The following is a 23,528-nucleotide window of genomic DNA, read 5'->3' as shown; positions in this document are numbered from 1 at the left end:
GTCTGCTGGAGTGGTATGTTTCTCTCGGCTACGCTTTTATTCCCAAACATCAAATCTTTCAGGTGTAACAAACGAATCACACGCAGAGACAAAAACTCTTTGTGAGTTAGAGTAGGGAATAGGTAGCACCGGTGTGGGGTTTGCAGCAGATGACAGAGGGGGACACAGCTGGGAAAAGGTGCTGAAGCGGTTGAGAAAGGTTGGAGGATGGCAGGTAACGGGGTGTTTGGCCAACCCAGGTGGAGTGTGTGGGTGTGAGTATGGAAGAAATGCAAGTGAAAATCCCTGTCTCTCAGTGTCCTTGAAACATAAGGTTAAATGAGCTCCAGGAATGCCTTGCTGTTCCCACCACATGTTGCGGCGCCTGGTACCACAGTGGATTCGTAGTATTTTCTGCGTGAATGAATGAATGAGAGACAGGATAAGGGGAGATTGCCTGGGTTACAGGAGAGACCATCTCAGTGTGTTGGGAAGCTGATTCTAATATAAAAGACAGGACATACTAAAAAGGGTGGTGTCAGGAATTCCCTGGTGGTCCAGTGATTACAATCTGTGCTTTCACTGCCGGGGACCAGGTTCGATCCCTGGTCGGGGGACTAAGACCTTGCAAGCTGCGCAGCGTGGCCGGAAAAAAAAGGGGGTGATGTTTGCGACCGTCCAGACCTGAGGTCCCGTGGCCTGGAAAGGGCTCTGGTAACGGGGATAAAGGGAAAGGGGCCTTGGACATGCGTGGAGTGAGGAAGGAGGAAAGAAGTCACCAGTGAGGATCTGTGACGAGGGGATCCGTGCACGTGGGGAGACCTGCCTGCAGGGACTGGGGAAGCTCAGGGCAGTGAGATCTGGGAATTGAGAGGAAGGGGTGAAGTCGAAGTGTGTCGGACCGGTAGCACCTGTCCTGTTGACTTTCCAGTGGTGATGGTGCTGGCATGGCTACAGTTGAGGGAGAGGCCACGTAGGTACATGGCTCAGTCATAGAAGCTGCTGGCCATCGACAGGCGGTGATGGAAACTGTGGGGACAGATGCTCGCTTGAGGGGTTAAGTACAGAGGAGAGGCACACGGGACAGCAGGTAAAGGACATGCTAGAAACCATAATGTAGGAGATGGAAGATTCAAAAGACGAATGCAAAACCCAAGGGAGCTGCAAGGGGAAGAAAAGCCCAACAGGGCTGCAAGTGCCTCACAGCTAAAGAAAAATGAATATATTTTCTTTTGGTCCAGACAGAGCTGGGGTGACCTGAGGAAGTAAAATATTGCTGTCACGGACTACGAAACTGGATTTTAACAATTTAAAAGAGAACCATGAACCAAAGTGTCTTTTCTCCCTGCGTTGCCACTAGCTGTTTCCAAGTAAAAGATTCACCAATGAACACATTATAACTGTGCAGCCTCCACCCACTGTTGAACTATTTAAATACCAGCTACTTTTAATAAGTATGAAAAAGCAACTGGAAAGTCCGCTTGTCAAACTTAGTGCACTGCCTCATGAAGGACACTTCTGTAAATAGAGAAAAAAAACATCCTGTTATAAGTACATGATAGCGATAAGGCTAAGATACACAGAAACAATTTCCCATCAAAATAATAAGCGTACCTAGGATACTTAAATATTCCTGCTGGTCTTTATCAGGGGAATAATAGGTCTGCTGGACTCAGATATATTGATTCCAACATGAATGAATGTGTATGACAGTATTTCTGTATATAAAGGAAAGTTATTACAATTAATTGCCTCAAATTAATTTTGGATTCTTCATATGTTTGTAACTTGAACTTGTTTAATGTTATTAAATCAGTTATAGGTTCAGTGATTCAGGAGCTAGTTGTTGATAAATACGTATTTGTTGAGTTTTAATATATATGTGGATTAACCAGGTGTTCCTGGGCACTGTTTGATTTGGTGACACTTTTGTATTAGGTACATTTTGAAAGTGGATGATGAGTAATGTCATTCATTGTAGTTGCACTGTTTTGGTGGCTCAAATATAGCCATCGTGGAGATTAAAAAAAATAAACTCTGGATGTCTACTTCTCTAAGGTAACAAATCCATAATCAAAAATCGGTTTTGCTCCAGATGGAATATTAACAATACAAGGTGCATGGAATTCATATGTGAAGATTTCCCATTTAGACATCAAAAATTTTTGAGGCCAGATCACAGAGCAATAAATGGCCATTCTTAAGCTTCCACTGGCTCAGTGGAAAGGTATTATGGCTAGTAGCTAGGCCTATACATTTTTCTTGTATCATCTTTGAACTACATTGTAAAACCTCTCTTTATTTCCTCCCTTGCGTTGTGTAATCTTGAAGGGTTTCTAAAAGGTTCTGTATCCAGTTTTGGGGTACATAGGAGACTGTCATTCAAGAAGCATCCCAAATTGAGGCCACCAGATGTTCCCCCCTCCACAGTAAATCCAAGAACAAGCGTAATTTGAATATTCTGCATATATTTACATATCAATGTCAAGAGTCCCAAACTCCAATTATGTAAAATAAAATCAATGAGTGCAGCCTCCCGCAAAACCCATATTCAAATCCAATATTCATGGCAAGGCAGCCTGGAAATACCTAGCACGTCTTAAAGGCAATTAGCTTGATTTCTTCTGGGAATAAAAGGGCCAGGCAGATGCACCCGCCTTTGGTGCATCAAGGAGAACAGACGTAGAGGTAGACGCTCGAACACAGGGAATCCGATCAAAGGCGATTGGTCCTGAGCTTCCGTGTTCTCTTTCCCAGCGAATGTTGCACACACGTACACAATCTGCAAACACATTCTTGTTCTTCTCCTGCCCCCGCGAGGCTTGAGCGGCACTCGCTGACCTTGGTTAGGTTTCTCCAGCCCCAGGAACAGCCGAGAGCAGAGCCAGGGCACCTTCCTGGTGATAGAACTACTGCATTTTCCTGACTCGGCGTCGCCACGGCTGTGTGCTGCCTGGGAGACCTTTACCCTCCCGTACGAACACCTTAGGCTTATGTAGTCAGAGCTTCTTTTAACACCTCAAGTTTGCTTTGGTGACCTTGGTTGCTGCCTCGAGACTGGACTTCCTCATGCTTGCATAAAAAGACAAGCTGTTAGCTTTCTTCCACCAGTTGTAAAAATTAAATATCATTGCTAAGCGCCCCAAACATAGTTCATATCCAGAAAATGTTAGCTCCTCTCCCTCCTTGAAGACTCAAGCCAGGGACTTTCCTGGTGGTGCAGTGGTTAAGACTCCAAGCTCCCAGTGCAGGGGGCCTGGGTCTGATCCCTGGTCAGGGGACTAGATCCCACATGCACGCTGCAACTAAGAGTTCATATTGCCACAGCCACGGAGCCCGTGAGCCGCAACTGAGATCTGGCACAACCAAATCAATCAATCAATCAATGTTTAAAAAAACAAAAAGATTCAATGCAGGTGTTAATCAAAGGAGAAGTCTCTGTGGGTGCAGGGGTGATCAGGCACCGCCTGCCTTTACAGTATCTCCTCCCACATTTTTGCACTTGTATTTGCTACTCGGGTCCTGAGGGCCCAGCGTGTAGCTGCTGGATTGTGGCTGGTGGTAGCAATGGCTAAAGGGAGGTGACATGTATAGCAAGATGAGGCTGACTCAGAATTGTGGAAATCCAAGTGGAAAGCAGGCGTTTCGTCATACCCCTCTTCGGTATGCTTTGGGTTTACCGCAGAGTTGGTAGAAGAATTGATACAGTTACAAAATTCATAAAAGAAAAACACACTTTATTTGGAATAGATCCTGCCCCATTCTCTCTGGCTCCCATCCACTATGGCAAGGACAAAATTGGGAGGTCAACTTGGGTCTATCCTGTTGTTGGAAGTAAGTGTCTGTGAGTGTCACATTAAATTAACCCCAGGGGAAAATTCTGAGAATGATCTGAGTAGTTTATCTGGATTGGTCAGCTGTGCTCTGTCTGGCACAGACCACCTTTAAGTGGAGACAGCTCTAGGTATATGAACATAGACCTCAAAAATTTTCCTATTGATACGTGAACCCTAAGAGGCAAAGCTCTTTTACCCCAGTTAATCTAGACCCCATGCTCTCTAAAGGAGCGCACAGAATGTTTTACGACGTGCACAAGACGACCTGTTGGGTTGAGAGAAAAAAATTCAATTTTTTAAATTAACTTTTATCTCATCCTTTAAAAGTTTCCACCTGCATGTATCGATTATATACAGTATAATAGAACATGGGTGTAATTAACAAATGCCTAGGCATGCATGGGAGACTCTGTTTTTGTGATTAGGGTCAGGAGGGTTTAGGGCACTAACACACTCTCCATTTCCTCTTCCAGACTGTGGTTTTGAACTTGCTGCCCAGAGCTAACTTCAGCATGCTCAAAAGGAAGCAGAGCTCCAGGGTGGAGGCCCAGCCGGTCACTGACTTTGGTCCTGATGAATCTCTGTCGGACAACGCAGACATACTCTGGATTAACAAGCCAGTAAGTTTCTGTTTGCAAGTGTGGAGAGGCCCACGCTGATGTAAAGGACATTTGATTCATTTAATTCAAAACTCATGGAGCTTTGGCTTTGAAATGTCTGGACTGCAGTAGAATGTGGATGAGTCTCGGAGCCTGGAGGTGGAGAGCAAACCCCATGAAATAACGAGGTGCCGCTGTGAGTTATTCACAGAGGAAGGAGTGGGAGGGGGTCTGGCTCCGCCTTCTCCCCTCAGAGTCCCGACATGTAGAGTTAATATCACTTCTCCGGTTGACCCAAAGCTGGAGACCGAGGTGAGGCACGTGTCCGACCAGACTTCCTTCACTTACCTTCTCATGATGCAGGAGTCTGAGGAGATAATCAGACGTTTGGAATTAAAGGTCTCCTTCTGAGTTGCACGGAAAGGTTAAGGAGATAGTGGATAGTGTCTCTGAAGAGTTTTGTCACCTTCTCTGCCTAATTAAGCTGATGGGAACTTGAGGGGAAGCCCGGCCACACCAAGTGTCATTGTACACGAGACAGTCTAGCAGCCAGAGCTGGGGCGGGAGGCATAGTCACAGGGCTGGGAAGCTCAGCTCTAGGATCCTGAGCGGTATAAACTCCTTTCTCAAACCAGCAGCAGGGGCTGGATTCAGGAAATGCACCGCTACTCTCACAGTGCTTGCCTTTCCCTTGACCTTGACCATGATAAAGATGATCGGCCTTGGTCCCCCTGTCCTTTCCCGTCTAATCTGTCCCCAAGGCTGCTTCTCACCTGCTCACATTTCTTTCCACATTTCCGTGTCTGTTTACGTCACCCTTCTGCTTTACGATCACTGAAACATCCCTGTTACCTACGGTGCAAATCAAAATGGGTTAGTATCGCGTGCAAAGCTCTTTATATTGTGGTTCTAACTTGTTCAGCACCTGCCCTTTCCTGCATCTACACTCTGTCCACTTGTCGGTGGCTTCCTGCTCCTCCGAGATGTTGGGCCAGTTCACATTGTTTCCTTTGCCCGGAGACCCTTTCCCAGCAGCTCAGATGAGTCACATCCCCCTCACCCATGAAGGCTGGCTCAGATGTGACCCCTGCCCCCCATCCACTCTGAGTTTCCTCCTTTGACCCTTCCCCACCACAGATGGAATGAACCTCTTCTCTTTCCACTTTTCCTACTTTATATGTAAGTGGAAATGATATTGTATACAAATATCTATGTTATGCATATCAGACTGAAAGTAGTGATGAGTCAAAACTGTGTTGTTTCCATTTGTGTGTCCTCAGAGCCCAGCATAATTTCTGACACATAGTAGGTCTTCCATTCACATTTAGAGAGTTTGAATGGAATAGACAATAAAGCAGTCGCTAACTTTTTCTTAGTATCCACCACATACAGAGCTTTCTGAGAACTTCTGAAGAAGGTATTTTTAGAGATGTAGGCGTGCAAACACTAACTAGAATGATTAATGCTTAATGAGAATTCATTCTTTAAATTCAGACAGTTTTGTTGTGGGAGAACCCATCTTTTGAAACTCTTGTGTAATTAGATCCTTTGTGTTGGAGGTCCAGATGGGGCTAAATTTACACACTGATGTTTACTGAAGTGCTTCCTAATTGCCATGAAAAGTTCATCAACTTTTAAAGTTAGTCATCAGTGACTTATATGGTATGGAATTAGCAGCATGATGTCTTCATGCAAATATTACAACTGTCATTACTATTATAACTCACTCACCAGCCTACAAGGGTCTGAGTCTCCTCAAAGTTCTGGCAATTTTTCTGTTCCTCATTGTGGGTGCTTGCTAGCTTGTGTAGCTGCAGAACCATCTACTATGAAACTAAAACATCTTCTTTCAGGGGGAGTATATTAAAGGATTAATGTGACTGCATATATATACAGGACAGTCAATAAATAACACATTGAAATTATGTTTAGGAATTGTGTACTAACTGATTAGCTAGTAATATAAATTGTGTAGGTTTAGCATGCAGATGCGTTAATAGTTTTTATCCTAGGTATTAGTTTTCATAATAAGATGTTACACGTGAGTAATTTTATGTCCTACACAGATACAGATGTATACACACACATTTATCTTTTTAATTCCTACTTCTTTAGGTTGGGGTTAAGGAAAGGCATCAAACAGCACATGCACTGCCAGAATTGCACACAAACTTATTTTTTGGCATTTTAGGAGAGATATCTGGGCTAAATTTTTATAAAACATGTTCTCCAAAGTAAAGAGGAAAGTCCATTTATTATTAAGCTTTGAAAATATAGGATGAGAGCAGATTTTAAAATATATTTTTATACAAGGGTGTTACATTTAAGATAAAATAGAAAGAAAACCCTTTTATGGAATATGTATCAATTTATTTTAAGAGGCATTTGAGGTCTCCTAGGATAGGCCACTGTGCTAGATTCCAGGGAAGTTACAATAAATATGGTCCCCGCTTCTAGGTGCTCATAGTACATAAAAAACTATGAAAGTAATAGCATATCACTTTTCTATCAATATATACTTTGATTGAATCAGAATCTCCCTATATTATGGCCTTAGGCCCTGGTAAGTATCAGAGCCATTGGGGTAGCCTGACCTGGTTCACATAGAAGCTTTGGCTTTTATTAATGCAGGACCACAGACAAGCCCCTTAATCTTCCTGAGTCTTAGTGTTTTCATGTGGAAATCAGGCTGCTTTGAGAATTAAACGATGTAAAATACGTGAAAATATTTAGCACGTTACAAGTGTTTAACGTGTTAGTTTCCGTCTTCCTTTTCTCCCTGCTGGTGAAAGACTTCCATCTCGCTATTACCTTTGCCAAATAGCATGGTTCATAACACAAGTTTAGGATATTTCGTGGCATCAAGATAGTAACTCTGGACCATCTCTGCAGTGGGTTCATTCTCTGCTGCGCATCTGTGCCATCATCAGCGTCATTTCTGTCTGCATGAACACGCCCATGACCTTCGAACACTACCCTCCTCTGCAGTACGTGACCTTCACCCTGGACACTCTGTTGATGTTTCTCTACACGGCAGAGATGATAGCAAAAATGCATATCCGGGGGATTGTCAAGGTGGGTGTTTCCGTGTTATTTAAGCTAAAAACTAAAGTGCATTGAAAATCTAAATCAGTTTAATGCTTTCACATTCATTTCAGTCAGACAAAGCGTCTCTTTATTTTATCGCTATTGAAGTCTTTTTTAAAAGGGTATATAACTCCAGATGTTGGTGAAAATATAATACATTAAGAATAATTTAAAAGTGAAGTCAATTGTGTAAGGCACAAAGTCTTGGAATATCTGAGAAGGAGCTAGATGGCCCCACTGCTGACTTCGTGAAGGCCAGTGGAGGGGAGGGTCTTGCATGCCCCCTAGCCCAAGGAGGCACCTGTTGATTCGTGGAATGCAGAATAAACGTCAGGTGATAAATTTGCAGTGCCATGGTAATCAGCAGGATCTCATTCGCCCGAGGCATTCTGAACATATTGAGAGGTAAAAAGAAAGGACTGGAAATGGAAAGGAATTCCAGGACTGTAACACAAGGAATGTGTAGCATGAAATTGGCACCATTGCGAGACAAATAAATAAATAAAGAAAAGAAAAAGAAAAGGAAGAAAATTTCTGTCCCAGGATATCTCTTTCTTCTGTAACCCTAACCTTCACAGAGGGTTTTTATTTATTTATATTTGAACCTGCATTAAAAATATGTAGATGATGCTGTCTCTAAAGTATTTCAAATTGTACTATTTAGAGAGACAGTGGTATAATGAAACAGCAGAATGGGTGTTAGGGTCTGACAAATGACAGATTTGACTACTCACATCCTAGCCTTTTCTTTTACTGGCTGTATCAGCATCTCAAGTGAGGTAATTTTGATGAAGAAGGGCCTTATTTTGTATAAGGGCTTCAAGACTTTAACAAGATGATGCTTAAGATATAGTTACTGGGTCCATTTTTTTGCTTCTCTTTACAATAATTCATTGTGTTCTATCTTTAAAAGAGGGGGTTCGCAGTCAATGCACTACTTTTTTCACTTGTAACTTTTTAAAAACTTTTTATTATGGAACTTTAAAAATGTACACGGAAGTAGAGATGATAGTTGTAATGAATCCCTGTAACTCAGCCTCAACAGTTAGCAGTATTTGCCCAGTTCTATTTCATTTGAAAGCAAATCTGAGAAATCAGATTATTTCAGAAACAACTTCTTATGCATCGCTGACTGACAAAATCTTTTTTTTTACATATTGCATCTAGCACAATTAACAGTAATTCCTTAATGTAGGCTAATACCCCATCCATATTCATAATTCCCCAGGTGTCTAAAATATTTTCTTTTACAGTTAGCTTCTTTGAATCAGGACTCAAAGAAGCTGTACAAAGTGTATTTGTTATATTTTAAAATCTCGTTTAAGTCTCTTTAAATCCTTTAGGTCTCAGCCCCACATGCCCCGTAAAAAAATTTTCCATGTCATTGATCCATTGGGAAAGTGAGTCTTTAGTCTTGCAGAATGTTCTACAGTCTAGGTCTGGATAATTGCTTCCTGGTGGCTCTATTTAATAGTTTCTGTTTACTCCATATTCCCTGAACCGTTTTGACTGTTGGCCAGTGATGTACACAGGTGTCTCTTTCACCACGTGGTCACCACAAAACAGGATGTCAAACTTTTGGATATTTGCCAATCTGGGTTGGCAAATGGTAACTCAGTGTGGTTTTGATTTGCATTTCCGTTTGATGAGTGAGGTTGAACCTGATTCTATGTATATAAAGGCCATTTTCAAGTTGTCATTATTTTTCACTCAAATTTTGGGCACTTTTTGTGTGTTAGGAATATTAGCCCTTTATGATGTAAGTTGCCGTTATTTTTCCCCATTTGTCATTGTCTTTGGCTCTGCCTGTGGTTATTGGTACCACACACACTTCATCCTGTCCCAGATCATGGACGATCTTTCCATTCTATCAAGTCTGCTCCCGCACCTTAAAGGACTGTTTTATAGTTTTCCTCATGTAGATTTTGCACGTTTTTTGTTACATTTATGCTCTGATATTTTTAAAAATTTTTTGCTCTTGGCGTGGGGTCTTATCTTTTATTATGTATTCTTACTGTTCTTTTAAATGAAGGCTGTTGATTTCTGTATGTTAATATTATATCCTGCCACTTTACTAAATTTACTAAATTCGTGTACTGTTTATAGTAGTTTTTCCATTCATTCTTTTGTTATTTCCATATCATCATATCGTATACAAATAAAGACAGGTTTACCTTTTTCTTTCCAATTCTTACGCCTCTAAATTTAATTGGGCCCGCTAATAATACCTACAAAATTTTAAATAGTTTTAGAGACAGTGCGCATCTCTGCTTAGCTCCTGGCTTTATTTAGAACACCTCTAATGTTTCCTAATTAAGTAATCTGAAGGATTTGCATTTGAAGTATGAATATTTTATCAAGTTAAGGGAATAAACATTAATTCCAACTTTTGAGAGTTGTATCTCGAATAGCTTTTAAATTTTGTTGAATGATGATTTTTCTCCTTAGCTCTTACAATGGCATGGATTTCCTAATAATTGAACTATCCTTACATTCCCAGAAAAAACTCAGCTGGGTCATGACACAGTTTTGTTCTGTTTTAATCGGTTATTTCATTATATTTGTTATCATTTTCCTTGTTTAAATTTTGTCTAATCTTTGTCAGGTTTTTGATGTTAGATTTTCTCTGTGTATGTGTGTGTGTGCACTTATATGCTCTAAAATAATATGAGTAATCTTGAAATTATTTTAACTTGGAAAGTTTGTTAGAAATCCCCTGTGAAACCATCTGATTCTAGTGCTTTTTTGGTACGACTTCCTCTTCTTTCTGTTTCTCCTAGGGAAATGGGTCTGTTTAGACTTGCTTGGTCTGTTGGGGGTCTGTTTGATGAAGTAAATTTTCTTATGAAATTATCCACTGTTTAGTTTCTTCAATTTACTAACAGTATATGTTTATTATGCACTGATTTCCAGCTAAAATATTTGTACAGCTCTTTGCCAAACAACGTGAAAACTTATTAAGAAAAGTGTAACCTGATGCTTAAAATAGAACACGATGCACACATATACTTTATTTGGGCTGGTAGGCTCAAGTCCACGTCCCCGGAAAGGCTAATGGGAAGAGAGGGAAGAGGAGATAGGGATACACTTAACGCTTATCAATTGTTAAGTATTTAGAGAAACCTTGCCAGCACAAGATTTAGGCCCCAAGAACAGCAGAGCTGCACGCACATCATACCTCCTTGCAGGATTCACGGACAGCTTCAGTGTTTCCACTGGCACGTGTACAGATTCGCTATAGTGGTTCTTCTAGTTACATAGTGATTTGGGGGCAAGTATTTTAGCAAATGTAAATAGCAAAGATTTGTGTAGTGAGAATTCAGATAGTGAGAGATAGACCTTCAGTATTTTGTGAAAATGCTGTTATAATGGTCTGAAACAGGTACAGGGGAAGGGGGCACAAAAAATAGTGAAAAAAATCTGCTTGAAGATGTCAGAGAAGTCTTGAAGAAAGAGCAATGTGAAGTGATGTCTTGAAGTGAGGAGGTGTAGTGTATGGCGGGGGTATTGGCGGAGGGAAGTAAAGGGTTTCACAGAGAGAGGAAAGCAGTGCTTGGAGACACACAGGCTTGGAACACCCTGGAGCCTTGGGGCACTCTGCTTAGTCAGAAGTAGCAGATAGGATGCTCAGGGAGCAGCCAGAAAGGACCCTGTGAAGGCAGCCTGGCCTTGCAGCCCTGCAAGGAGCTCAGGCTTCCTTCTGTGGCCGGTGAAGATGTGTGGGGCATACGAATCTGAGAGTGACACCCTCTGATTTGTATTTGAGAAGCTCACTGTGGAGGTCACACGCCCCACACACGACAGGAGAGAGAAATTGAAGCACAAAGTCCTGCTGGCAGAAAATGTCCTTCAAAATTTTCATTAGAGGAATTTATGTGTTTCAAGGATTTTACATCTTTTATAACGTTCTCCAAACTTGACTACATCTGCCAATTAATTCCTACTGCCCAATAATTTGTTTCTAATTGCCTCCCCCACTAATTCTTGTTCCAAGAAGCATTCTAGCTCACCAAATCCCTACAGGCAAAAATAAAGCATTTGAGTGATACATGTTTGTGTCGCTGCAAAGCGTTCCATGTAGTGCAAAGTGTGAATTCTTCATACAATTCTCGGTTGCCAATTTTTCATCTGGTAATGGACCTGGCTAAAAGTAGCATGCATCCTCTGAGCACTGTTGAAGTAATAAATAATAATGCTAAGACACAGTGACAGATGGGCCCTGGGAACTCAGAACAATAAATCATGTGCTTATGAAACTATACCCGTGCATATTGTTTTGTAACTGCAAACTAGATCCCTATAAATGCCTTCAGGTAAATGTGTTTGGTTTCTCTGCTTGTTAAACCCTTGCATGGCAATTTAAGTTCCTCTCTTACACTGTATAATTGATTGGCAGCCTCCAAGTGTTTACCTTTATAAAAATTGACGGACAGCTCTTGAATAACTCATCTCCTCAGGCACCAGCCTGCTGATTTTTGCCCATAACTCAAGTACTCTCTGCTCTCCCTTTCTTGTTGATGCAACAAACAAGTTAAAACCTTCCTTTCATATTGGAGGCATTAAAATTTCTCAGATACCACTGGGCCTTCGTGTGTGTTAGGTTCTGGTTACATATTTTGGAAGCAGGGGAAAGGGACAATTTATTATTTACAAAGGTTGTAACTTGGACATGAATACAGTAGGATTTTAAAAGGATCTGGACGTACTGACAAATTGAATCATAGCACCATTTAACCAGGTATGGTGAAGAGTCTTTGAAAATACAAATTGAAAAAGAGGCAACTTGATAAATACGTCAGACACAAAATGCAATATGAGATTATGTTACCGAACTAAACTTAGGTCTGCTCAACCCTCCCGCAGTAAAGCCAATCTACTGACACTGTGTTGTGCTGAAGGAAAGTGCAGTGTTTATTGCAAGACCAAGCAATGGGAATGGGTGGCTAACGCTCAAGGACACAAATTCCCTGAAGGCTTTCAGGGAAGGAGTTTTAAAGGCAAGGTGAGGGTGAGAGTCAAGTAGTGCATGATCAGCTCATGGAGCTGGTGGTGAGGTAACTGCCTTGTGGTTCCAACCAGTCTGGGGTCTAGGTGCTGGTGGTCAGCATGCAGTTAACTTCTTCCACCTGATGGAGGTTTTAGTATCGGCAAAACACCTCAAGGATATGGGCTCAGAATAGTATCTATAGGCCTTGAAGAGGAATTAAAAGTCTTTGACTTTGTTTTATGGCTAAACTATTATTTTGGCTTGTTTTTCTTTGTTTCTGTATTTTCTCACTTCTGTGGTTAAACTTGCTCTTTGGAACGCTGGGAAGGCCTAGGAGGCTAGAACTTTTCTACAAACAAGAGGTGGGGGACAGGGCAGGGTCCCACTTGGCTTCAATTATATTTCAAAGTGCCAGGTTTCAAAGTCCCTATTCTGTTTATTAAAAGGTATTTTACATTTATGGAGCCTTGGTGATTATCAATAATGATTGACATGATATCAATCGAATGTGTTTTTATGCTTTTGTTTTATTTGGGACCCTAAATGATTTAAAATAATCCTTTTATGTAGTTCAAACTATACTCCAGGTCAGCTTTGCAACATCAGTTTCTTTAGCAGGCAAATTTATGTAGTAAATAAAAAACAAAAATTCAGCCAACTCTGTTACTGATAACTTTACGTTGTGAATTTGTGAAGCCCCAATTTTTCAAATTTGACTTTATTTGCACCAACTGACAAAGTGATTTTTGTTAAAGCTAAAAATTTCAGCTTTAAAAAAATGTAATATTGAAAATCTATTTTAAAAAATACAGGGGCTTCCCTGGTGGCGCAGTGGTTGGAGGTCCGCCTGCCAATGCAGGGGACGCGGGTTCGTGCCCCGGTCCGGGAAGATCCCACATGCCACGGAGCGGCTGGGCCCGTGAGCCATGGCCACTGAGCCTGCGCGTCCACAGCCTGTGCTCCGCAACGGGAGAGGCCACAACAGTGAGAGGCCCGCGTCCCCCCCCCACACCCAACACACACAAAATATATATATATAAAACACATGACCATTAGTCAAAAGACACATGTATGGATATTCTGTGAAAATTATGTCTCTCTTCCGCCTTTGGCTCCTGCCACTCTGTTCCCCTCCCAGGGAAATACCGCTATTTATCCTCACTTTTTATATTTTAAATAAACCTCAATATAATGAGAAGCTCTTATCTAATTGAACATAATTTGTTACTAAAGCAAATTATGAGCAGCAATAGAGGTTAATTGTAGTAATACTACATGCAGCATTTTTAAATGCAAAATAGGAATAAAACAGTAATATAGTGTTTGGGAAAAAATATTGTATAAGCTCATTCTATTTGGGTGCCTGTGTACCCAGTGATCTGTAATTATTCTCTTTCTTGCCTAATATTTACTTTTAATTGTTACTATTTTAAAATAGTTCTCTGCTGAGCCCCATAAAATTTCAGTTTTCATTTTTGGAATTTTTTACATTTTTTAAGCAATCACAGTTATGCCTAGTTCTTCAAATAAAGATCAAGTGATATTTTTCTCTCACTTTTTGCTCAACATACAAGTAAAGAACACATTTGTTTAATAAAAGTCAATTTGAAAATATATACTTTAATTTTGCTGTGTAACACTTATCAACATAATACACGTATATTTACATTTTTTAAAAGTTAACATTTAAAAAAAAATTTATGAAATAATGCATTCTAATGTCAGAGTAGACTCACAAGCAAAAAATGAAAGTAGTATGTCTTCCATATCTTTCTTTTACATTTAAAATCCCAATTAAAGTTAAGACGATGTATGTTTATTTTGAAAATGAAGGCAAGTTTCATCTTCACTTTTAATTCAATTCAACATGAATTCATGGTTAATTTTCCACTAATGATGGTTGTTCCCAGAGATTTAAAGTCCTTCACTGACCACTGTGGGCTCAATGGTCAGTGAAGGAGTAACCTTGGTTCTTATAGGAAGAGTTGGTTTTAGGACCTAAGCAGCCTATTAAGTAGGATGGCCTGTGGTTCCTTATGTGGTAGACTGTGTGGCTAAGAGAAAAAATAGTGATGTTTTACCTTTGCATGAATTTAAAATTTTACATGCAAAGTTCTGCAGTTACTTGTGTTTTATAAATTATTTTCCTCTTATATAATACCATTTAAAATGCTAAAAGTGTTCCTTTGGAAAGTCTGCTCAATTATGATACAAAAATTGTAGATAGCTTATACTGAATTAACACTTGATTATTCCCTCCACAGATGTTTTTTGAAATTATTCATTTTGTCTGATAACACCATTGAAATTTATTTTTAGGGGGATAGTTCCTATGTGAAAGATCGCTGGTGTGTTTTTGATGGATTTATGGTCTTTTGCCTTTGGGTTTCATTGGTGTTACAGGTAATTAAACACTTTTAAATTACAAGGGGGTATTTTCCAAAATGGGCATTATTTTACATTGAAAATCTAAATGGATATATTAAAGAGTATGTATAAAATGGGATAGTGTAATTTCCCAAAACATTATTTTTTAAATGTTTATTGGTTTTATAAAGCCTAACATTTTAATCATTGTCAATCACATTTTTGAATTATTTCTCAATCAAAAATAAAAATTAGGACCATATGAGATTATTTCTTATTAAGCAGATGTTAGAAATATATTCATTGAAATAAAGGAAAGAACATGGAGTGAGGTTTCTGTATTTGTAGAATAAAAATTTGAATTTAAAAATTAAAATTCCAGTCCTTTATGTGACTGAATTCTCACTAAAAGTAGCTAGCATAATATAAATACATTGGGATAAATATTGGTTAACATAAAATGCTGTATTGCTAATAGAAAATGCCTTACTATGAGAAATGGGGAACATAGATTAAAAAGGCCTGAAGGACGGATTTTATTGAAAACCAGTAGAATTCATTCGCATGCATTCATTCAGGCTTGATTTTGCATTTAATTCAACTGAAGTTACTATATTCTTCATTTAAAAAAATCAGAATAAAATAAATTCATAGTCCATCCTACAAACTCATTATGGTGCTTATTGATAAGCTGTCCTTATTTTTATAAAGCTCACCTCTCCAATAATTAATTTCATCCTGCATATTAAATGTGTTCTTTTCCATTTAATAACTATTGTATGATTGACAAACATTTCCTAATTATCATCTTGCCTCTACTGGTAAATGGAATTCTTTTTCATCTTTTTCATAGTATTTTTAACCCTTTCGCCATTACTTTGTGTTCTAGATACACAAAAAGTTCCACCAAAGACCATTCTTAGTGAGGAAGGCTTAGCATACTTATTCTGTATTCTACGTTGGCACTTACTTTTGTAATAAAAACTGTGCCTTGGTGGATTATACAGGAAATGAACAAGATTAATGACACTGTCATTAGTTTATGTATTTGTTTCTCTTAAGAAAGCTATAGCTTCAAAATGTACTCCAAAGAAAGTTGATTTCGGTGGAAGATAGTGCAGGGCACAGGATGAACCTCTGATGCTGTCTGTATAGTCCTGACTACAAGCATTGCTAAGCGAAAGTCTGAATTGTTTGTTCACCTCTGAATTTGCAGGTATTTGAAATCACTGATATAGTTGATCAGATGTCCCCTTGGGGCATGTTACGGATCCCACGGCCACTAATTATGATCCGGGCATTTCGGATTTATTTCCGATTTGAACTACCAAGGACCAGAATTACAAATATTTTAAAGTAAGCACTGCTTTTACGTAAGTTGAGGGGATAGGTTTATGATTTTGGGGGGTAAGTTTTACCTACTTTACCTATTTTTCCCCCCTAGGCGATCAGGAGAACAAATATGGAGTGTTTCGATTTTCCTCATTTTCTTTCTACTTCTTTATGGAATTTTAGGAGTTCAGATGTTTGGGACATTTACCTATCACTGTGTAGTAAATGACACGAAACCAGGGTAAGTTTATCTACTAACTGCGTTTTTTTAAAAATAGATCTTTATTGGAGTATAGTTGCTTTACAATGTTGTGTTAGTTTCTGTTGTACAACAAAGTGAATCAGCTATAAGTATACATATATCCCCATATCCCCTCCCTCTTGTGTCTCCCTCCCTCCCACCATCCCTATCCCACCCCTCTAGGTGGTCACAAAGCACCAAGCTGATCTCCCTGTGCTATGCAGCAGCTTCCCACTTTTATCTAAGTGATTCATAAGGACTTTTCTGCAGTTCTCATGAGAAAAACCTCTGTGCCTCAATTTTTAAAAAAGTATTTATGTGCCCTCTATGTTCTGTATTCTCTGCTTCAAAATTGTTTTGTGCAAATGTTTAAGACACATACTCAAGACAAGCCAGACTGAAAAATGTAACCCTGTGGGAAAGTAGATTCAGCAAATTCAAAGTGTACATTTAGAAAGTTTCCTCAGCTTGGGAACATAATACCATCAGGATATTTTCATATCTTATTTAAATAAGATGGGAATGGAAAATGGTATAACTACTTTGAAAAATGGTCGGGCAGTTTGTTAAAAATTAAACAGACCTCTACCATATATCCCATTCACTTATTCCTGGGGCTTAACCAAGAGAAATGAAAACTTAAGTCCGTACAAAGACTTATACATAGACTTACGTATGCTTATACATACAAAGGCTTTCTTTGTAATAGCCCACTTTGGTAACACCACAGATTTCCATCAACAGGTAAATGGATTAACAAATTGTGGTATATCCATGTAACGACTACTATTTAGCAATGAAAAAAGTATGAGATATTGATATACATAACGTCTTGAGTCTCAAGATAATTACGTTGCGTAAATGAAGCTAGATGAAAAAGAGTACATATTCTGTGATTCCATGTACATAAAATTCTAGAAAATGCAAGCTTATCTATGATGATATAAAGGAAATCATTGGTTGCCTGGGAATAAGGGTTAGGGTAGGAGAAAGAGACGACCAGGGCGCACTAGGAAACCTTTGGGATTAGTCTGTATGTTCATTTTCTTGAGAGCGGTTCTGTGCAAATGTCAGAATTTATCAGGCTGTTCTTTTTAATATGTGCAAATATATTGTATGTCACATGTACCTTACTACAAACGATTTTCATCATATGGTAAGGCAGTTTTCCCCGCACTATTTATTGTGTGTCGTTACTCACAGAATTTAATGCTGCTTTTCTCATTTACTAATTCCCTGTCTATATTTGGGTCTGTAACTATAATCTCTATTATGCCTGATTGACCTGTTTGACGATCCCTTCACCAATATCACACTCCGGAGCTCGTTTACATTATAATAGGTCTGTATGCATGGGGGTCCCATTTCCTGCTCTCAGACTCACATGGGCTTAGGACCCTGTCTTCTGCTTCTTGTAGGCATTGAAACCCAAGCCCATGGCACTGGGTACTTAGTCCCCATTGAGACCACCATTTAGTCAACTCATGTATTTCCCTTCCTCTAGTTTTTAGTTTCCTCTTACATGTTGCCATTTTGGAATGTATTTTTCTTTCTTATAAGCCCAGATATGCATTTTTAAATGTTAGTGTTTATCCAACAGATCTAGCTGTTTGTAGTGGAAGGAGCTAAATTTAATGTAGTCCATCTTTCTAGAATTAGCGCTCTGTCACTCACAGCTATGTTTTTCCCTGTTTTCCTCATTACACTGTGAGGTCCTTAAGGACACATTTGGGAAAGGGTCGATAAGACTCATTTCCCTGTGGTCAGTACCTAGTATCCTAGCACAGAGTAAGTACTTGGTAACTATTTATTCACAGCATGGTTAATAATGTGTTATATTTAGACAGATAATAACAGCTTTATGACAGATTGATAAAGAAGAGGAAATTTGAAAAGAACAGAGGAAGAAAAGCAAGTTGCTAAAGGTGACAAAGGAGAAATTGTTAAAAAATAGACAAGCAATGTCAAAAGCAGAGGAAAGCAGTGAATTAGTACAAACACAGGATAGGAAAGTTGAAGGAAGTGGTGAGTAAGGGAGTTGACTTGTGTGGGTGAGGGAAGAAATGCATGGAAGGAAACCTGTAGGTAGTTTTTTTTTTTTTTTTGGAAATGTATGTGGGCTGTAGAATATGTCTAGATTGTTCCATGAATGAATATGAGGGTGGAAAAATGTCGTGTGGGCAGAGACAGTAGACGTAGAAGTGAAGAAAAGAGAAAGCTTCTGGGTAAGGAAGCAGCTGTGTTCAAACCACAGTGAGTTTAGGAGGCTGGTTTAAAGTTCCCGTTTTATTAAAAACCAAGTTGAAAGGCAAGAATTCTCAGACTTGTTAACCCAGCTAGGAGATCAGGCATCGTGCTGCAAACTTAACTTTGACACAGAAAATATAATACAAATAGGGCAGACAGGTATGAGTATCATCTGAACTCATGGCCTTTGAATCATTCAGTAAGTCCTCTTAGCCAGCTCCATGCTCTACTCTGTTCTCAAAAACCAGTGTCTGAAAAAAAATGTTAAAAGACCTCTCATATTCTATTAGCCCCAGCTCTTTACGTTATCCTAAAAAAAAGGAGTGCACTGGGAAGAATTTCATACGTGTTGGCAGACTTTTCAGTTACTCGAGACATAGCAGTTACAGGGAGATGTCTGCATTTTTCTCTTTCTTATATTTGTAAAATCTGCCCAATGGCTATGTACACACACATGGATTTTGCCTTCTCTCTATGTGATTCTCAGTTTACTATTTGAGAAGAAAATACATAATAGGCCACATGGTTTTATGAGCAGTGTTACTGATGAAAACAGTTTTCATAAGTTTGATGACTTATTTCAAGGACCAATCATTTCCACCATTTTTCTTTTATATTTTCAGTTCAGTGTTAACTGAGTTTTAAAGTCTCGCTCATTAGCAGAAAAACTGTCAATACAGTTTTATCGTTAGTTCCAGCCCAGACATTAATTTGCTTTCTTTTTAGAGACTCAAATAGTGTCCAAAGTCAGAATGAAACACATAAAAATCCCAATTTCAAAGAATTGCCCAACTTTTTTCTTTCCTTTTGTTGCTTCTTAACTAGGAATTTCTCGTAAACATCTCTGAGTCAGATATTAAGCTTCGGTATATGATGGTTGTGTTTCCAGAGATCAGTGTTGCCAGCTGCTGCCATGACCTCGTTTCTGTTCATCATCGTCTTTTAACGATTGTTCCAACCTCTACTTAATTTGCACGCGCTGTAGCCCAACGGGAGAGCTTTCAGGCAGACATGCTCCTGTTCAGAAACCTGTATGTCCTATAGGTTTCACGGCTGACCTCCAGAACTGATTGTGTTTAATCTGTGGAGCAAACGGTAAATAAGGAAGGAAGTCAATACATGGAATTTTGCTTTTGAATGGAGCTCATTTCTTATAAAGCAGATAGAAGGGCATCTCAGCTGTGTCCTGTGTAGCATTACTAGTAAAGCTTTAGCTTCTCCTCTGTTAATGAATCGTGACCTAAGGCAATTATGGAAGAAGTAATGGCATTTGACTAAGCCAGGCAGTTCGTATCCTAAAGAGAGCTGAGAGGAACGCAGTGGCCTGTGGCAGGAACAGGTGTTGCAAAACGCCAAACGTGATGGTAGAAACCCCCGGAAGCTAAAAGAGGAACGTGTGAAAAGGAGCTGGTAGGTGACATAGAAAAGGTGCAGATTTACCTGACACCTTATTATCATTCCTGAGAAAGGAGAGAAGTTTATTCGTAGCTTAGTATCAAATAATGACATCTCATCCCCAAGATTGAGATCATTAGAAAAGCTTTAAGGTAAGGAAAAGTAAACGTTAAGTTCATAAAAGTTTACTATGTGGAGAGAGGATTCAACCACGAGTCCGGGTGAATATGTGTAATGACTGGACCGTCAGCTTTAAGACCCAGAGGTGGGGGACCACACGTCACAGGCACCCAGGACGATCCTGGTGTATCCCTGTTGCTACAGAGTAATCACTGATAGCTTCCTTTGTGATCTCAGGAGGGCCTCAGCATGGACAATACATTTTACGGTTACCCTACCGAACGGCAGTTTTTAGGACTTGGTGGTATTTTATAAAATATCACTAAGACTTAGACTAGAGACAATATAAAGCTGGATTTGGGGAAGTTTTCTACTGCTGGTCCAAATAAAAATTTTTTAAGTTTTCCCTTTAGGGTACTTATAAAATAAAACAGAATTGTCTTATAAATTCTGTTCACAACATAATGAGGTTTTTTTTAAAAATGGAAAGGTCAGAAGAATTAAAAATAGAAACATGAGTCTTAGAATATTAATTTTTAATTTCCATGGACTTATCAAGAGAGGATTTTGTAGAATATGTAAAATCATAAGTGCCTCAAATTCATGCAAAGGTCTGTGAAGTCTTCCTGATTTATATTTAAACTTCTTTTGAAAAGATGAAAAAAGCCTACTCTATTTAACTTACAGGGCTCAGGCTGAGATGTCTGCCAAGTGGGAGATATAAGAACAAGTTTGGGTATCGGAAACATTTTCTTTAATATTTAAGAAATGAAAGTACTCTGATGATATATGTAGATTTCTAAATAAATTAATAGCAGTGATTATGGAGCACCTATTATGTCTCAGATATTTTGCTTGTAACTACTTTTTAGAACAACCTGAAGGGATTATTTCCCCCATATTGCAGATGAAGACACAGCCTCAAAGAGGTTAAATAATGTGTCCACACGGTAGACGAGAGTGCTGGGGTTTGAACTCCCAGCCCGTGCTTGTGCCGCCATTTAACCAACCTCTGCGATATTATAATCCCACATTCATAAACCTATTTCACAGAGATCCACATCCATATACATAAACTCTTCATAATATATGTCATAGAAAAAATTAAAACCATATTACACCTGTTTTCTATCTCTATGTTGATGTTATATTCCAGGGGGTTCAGTCTCATCTGAATCTGTAAAAGAGTGATATGCCATATATTTGTATTACTCCATATATCTCTTTTAAATTTGTTGTGCACATGCATCTCAAAGATGCAGACCACTTGAGCCACCAGTTAGATTAACCTTTCATATGATGATAATGGTTTAAAATTAAATATAAGAAAATATTTGAGGGAGTTCCTTGGTGGCCTACTGGTTAGGATTCTGGGCTTTCCGTGCCATGGCCCAGGTTCAATCCCTGGTCAGGGAACTGAGATCCCACAAGCTGTGTGGCATGGCCAAAAAAGAATAAAAAAAAAAAATTTGAGAATCAACTAAACTCCCATATGAAAAATTAATACCCGTGTGATTTTCACCAAAAGAGCAAAAGCATTCGTGAGAGTCTTCAGGATAAAAAAAGAAAATCCTACAGTTTGAAAAGGGTCTAAAAGAAATTGAGTAATTTATTTTGGTCAATTACACTATAGCACTTCTTTTGATCTTATGTTTACTTCCCCCAAAGAGGATAATGTAATACTATAGATTTTATTATTAATAAGATTAATAATATATTTATTATATATTATAATCATATGCCATGCTAATTTATAATTATTATATTGTAATTAATATGTTAATAATTATAGTAACTAGTTACTATAATTATTAATATATAAGACTCCTATTTATTGTTAGTGGAAATAACCTTCATTGAACAACTGATATCTGTTATTTTCTCATTTAAGACTCATAACAATCTGGTAAGTTGTGTTCTACTTTTACACGCATTATTACAGAGAAGGAAATTGAAACTCAGTTTCCTTAAAGAAGATGTCTAAGATGAAACAGCTTGGAAGTGCCAGAAGCAAGGTTTAAAACCAGCTCTCCCGGACACTGAGTTCTGTCCTTTTAAATATTTACTGTAATTCGGTCAATATGTGAGGTGATCTTCAGCATGTGTGTCTCCAGAGTATTTGAGTAAAACCTTTAATTCTTCTATGGTTACGAGAAGCGCATGCTTAGGAGACAAGTTCTAAACGGGCTGTATGAGTAAGTGGTGAAGGCTGCCTGTTTGAGGGCTGAGTTCTCAGATGATGCGCTGCCGCTTCGGAACATCCTGCGTGAATGTGAAATGAAGAGCCTGCCGATCCAGCCCCTGGCAAAGAGTGTCGACTGTAGCCGCCTTCGTACACGTCAGATGTAGTATCCTTGTGATGTCTCAAGTTCAGCCAGACCAGCCTGCCTTCCCCCAGGATAGAAGCTGCACCAGCATGCCACGACTATAGCAGAACAAGCAGTCCGTTTCGGGAATTCATTTCTAGGGTTAGATCTCTTAAGCAGAGAAAATCACCCGGGGAACTTTGTGAAAATAGGGACTACGAGCTGCATCCATGGATTTGTATTTATAGGCGGGGTTGAAATTGCCAGATTGGCCGGATTAGAAATCAGGGACTTAAGACCTTAGTTCTGCATTAAAATTCCCGAAGATACGTTATAGACTAGAACACAATGTGCATGGCTTTTTAAAAGATAAATCACGTATCTTCAAAGAAATGCTAAGCTTTTAGCTGCTAGAGCTCCACTTGGGGGTGATTTGAGCTGCCTCTTCCCTTAAGGCTGTTTCCCCAGAAATGTCTTAAGAAGCAACAGACGTAATTAGAGCCTCCTGTCATTCTCACAAAGAAGCAGGTTGCCCATGTGTTCTGGGAATTCTAGGGCAGTCCTCTCAATTTTATTCATGTTTTTAGGTCTAGCGATTGCATTGTCCAGTGCACTTTGTGGTCAAGGGCATCTGGGGACAGGGGCTTTGGCATTTCCTAAATCCTTGCCTGGCCTTCATGTTTCAGGTAGCTACATGTTCTTACCTTTGTGGAGCCCTTAGCATCCTTTGACCATCCCCAAAGGGTGGAAGCCTTCAGAGTGAAAAAAAAAAAAAAAGGCTGTTCTCCAACCATGTAACTCTGCCAAGCCACAGCCAGTAAACGTAAATACAGTTTGAGCTCCTAATATGCATAAAGTACTTTATATTCCTAACTGCTAACTCATAACGTGATCTCATAGATTGGGTATTATGATCCTCGCGCGAGAGAATAGGACATAACTCCTTGCCACATACTCACTAATTGGCAAAATCACCAGCTGAAGTCTTGTCATCTTGGCCTCAAATTGTGGGGACCACTAACCGTCATGTCA

General features: G+C 39.3%; 1 protein-coding gene across 6 annotated transcripts in view; it reads left to right on the top strand.

Annotated features, from left to right (window-relative positions):
• The window catches only part of NALCN (sodium leak channel, non-selective), a 274,410-nt gene that overhangs the window by 12,448 nt on the left and 238,434 nt on the right, over positions 1 to 23,528 (top strand). For 4 of the 6 annotated variants that reach the window (XM_067016966.1, XM_059042399.2, XM_059042401.2 and 1 more), the window contains exons 2-6: positions 4,289 to 4,435; positions 7,307 to 7,489; positions 14,808 to 14,891; positions 16,072 to 16,211; positions 16,300 to 16,428. In XM_067016966.1, coding sequence (XP_066873067.1) covers positions 4,328 to 4,435; positions 7,307 to 7,489; positions 14,808 to 14,891; positions 16,072 to 16,211; positions 16,300 to 16,428 — 644 coding nt within the window. In that variant the 5' untranslated portion in view covers positions 4,289 to 4,327. The remainder of the gene's footprint in view (positions 1 to 4,288; positions 4,436 to 7,306; positions 7,490 to 14,807; positions 14,892 to 16,071; positions 16,212 to 16,299; positions 16,429 to 23,528) is intronic. The other 2 variants (XM_067016967.1, XM_067016968.1) reach the window with 1 other exon arrangement.

The sequence above is a fragment of the Kogia breviceps genome, chromosome 16 (assembly GCF_026419965.1).
Source record: "Kogia breviceps isolate mKogBre1 chromosome 16, mKogBre1 haplotype 1, whole genome shotgun sequence".
Classification (NCBI taxonomy): Eukaryota; Metazoa; Chordata; class Mammalia; order Artiodactyla; family Physeteridae; genus Kogia; species Kogia breviceps.
The sequence above is the reverse complement of the archived record's forward strand: the minus strand, read 5'-3'. Positions and strand labels throughout refer to the sequence as shown.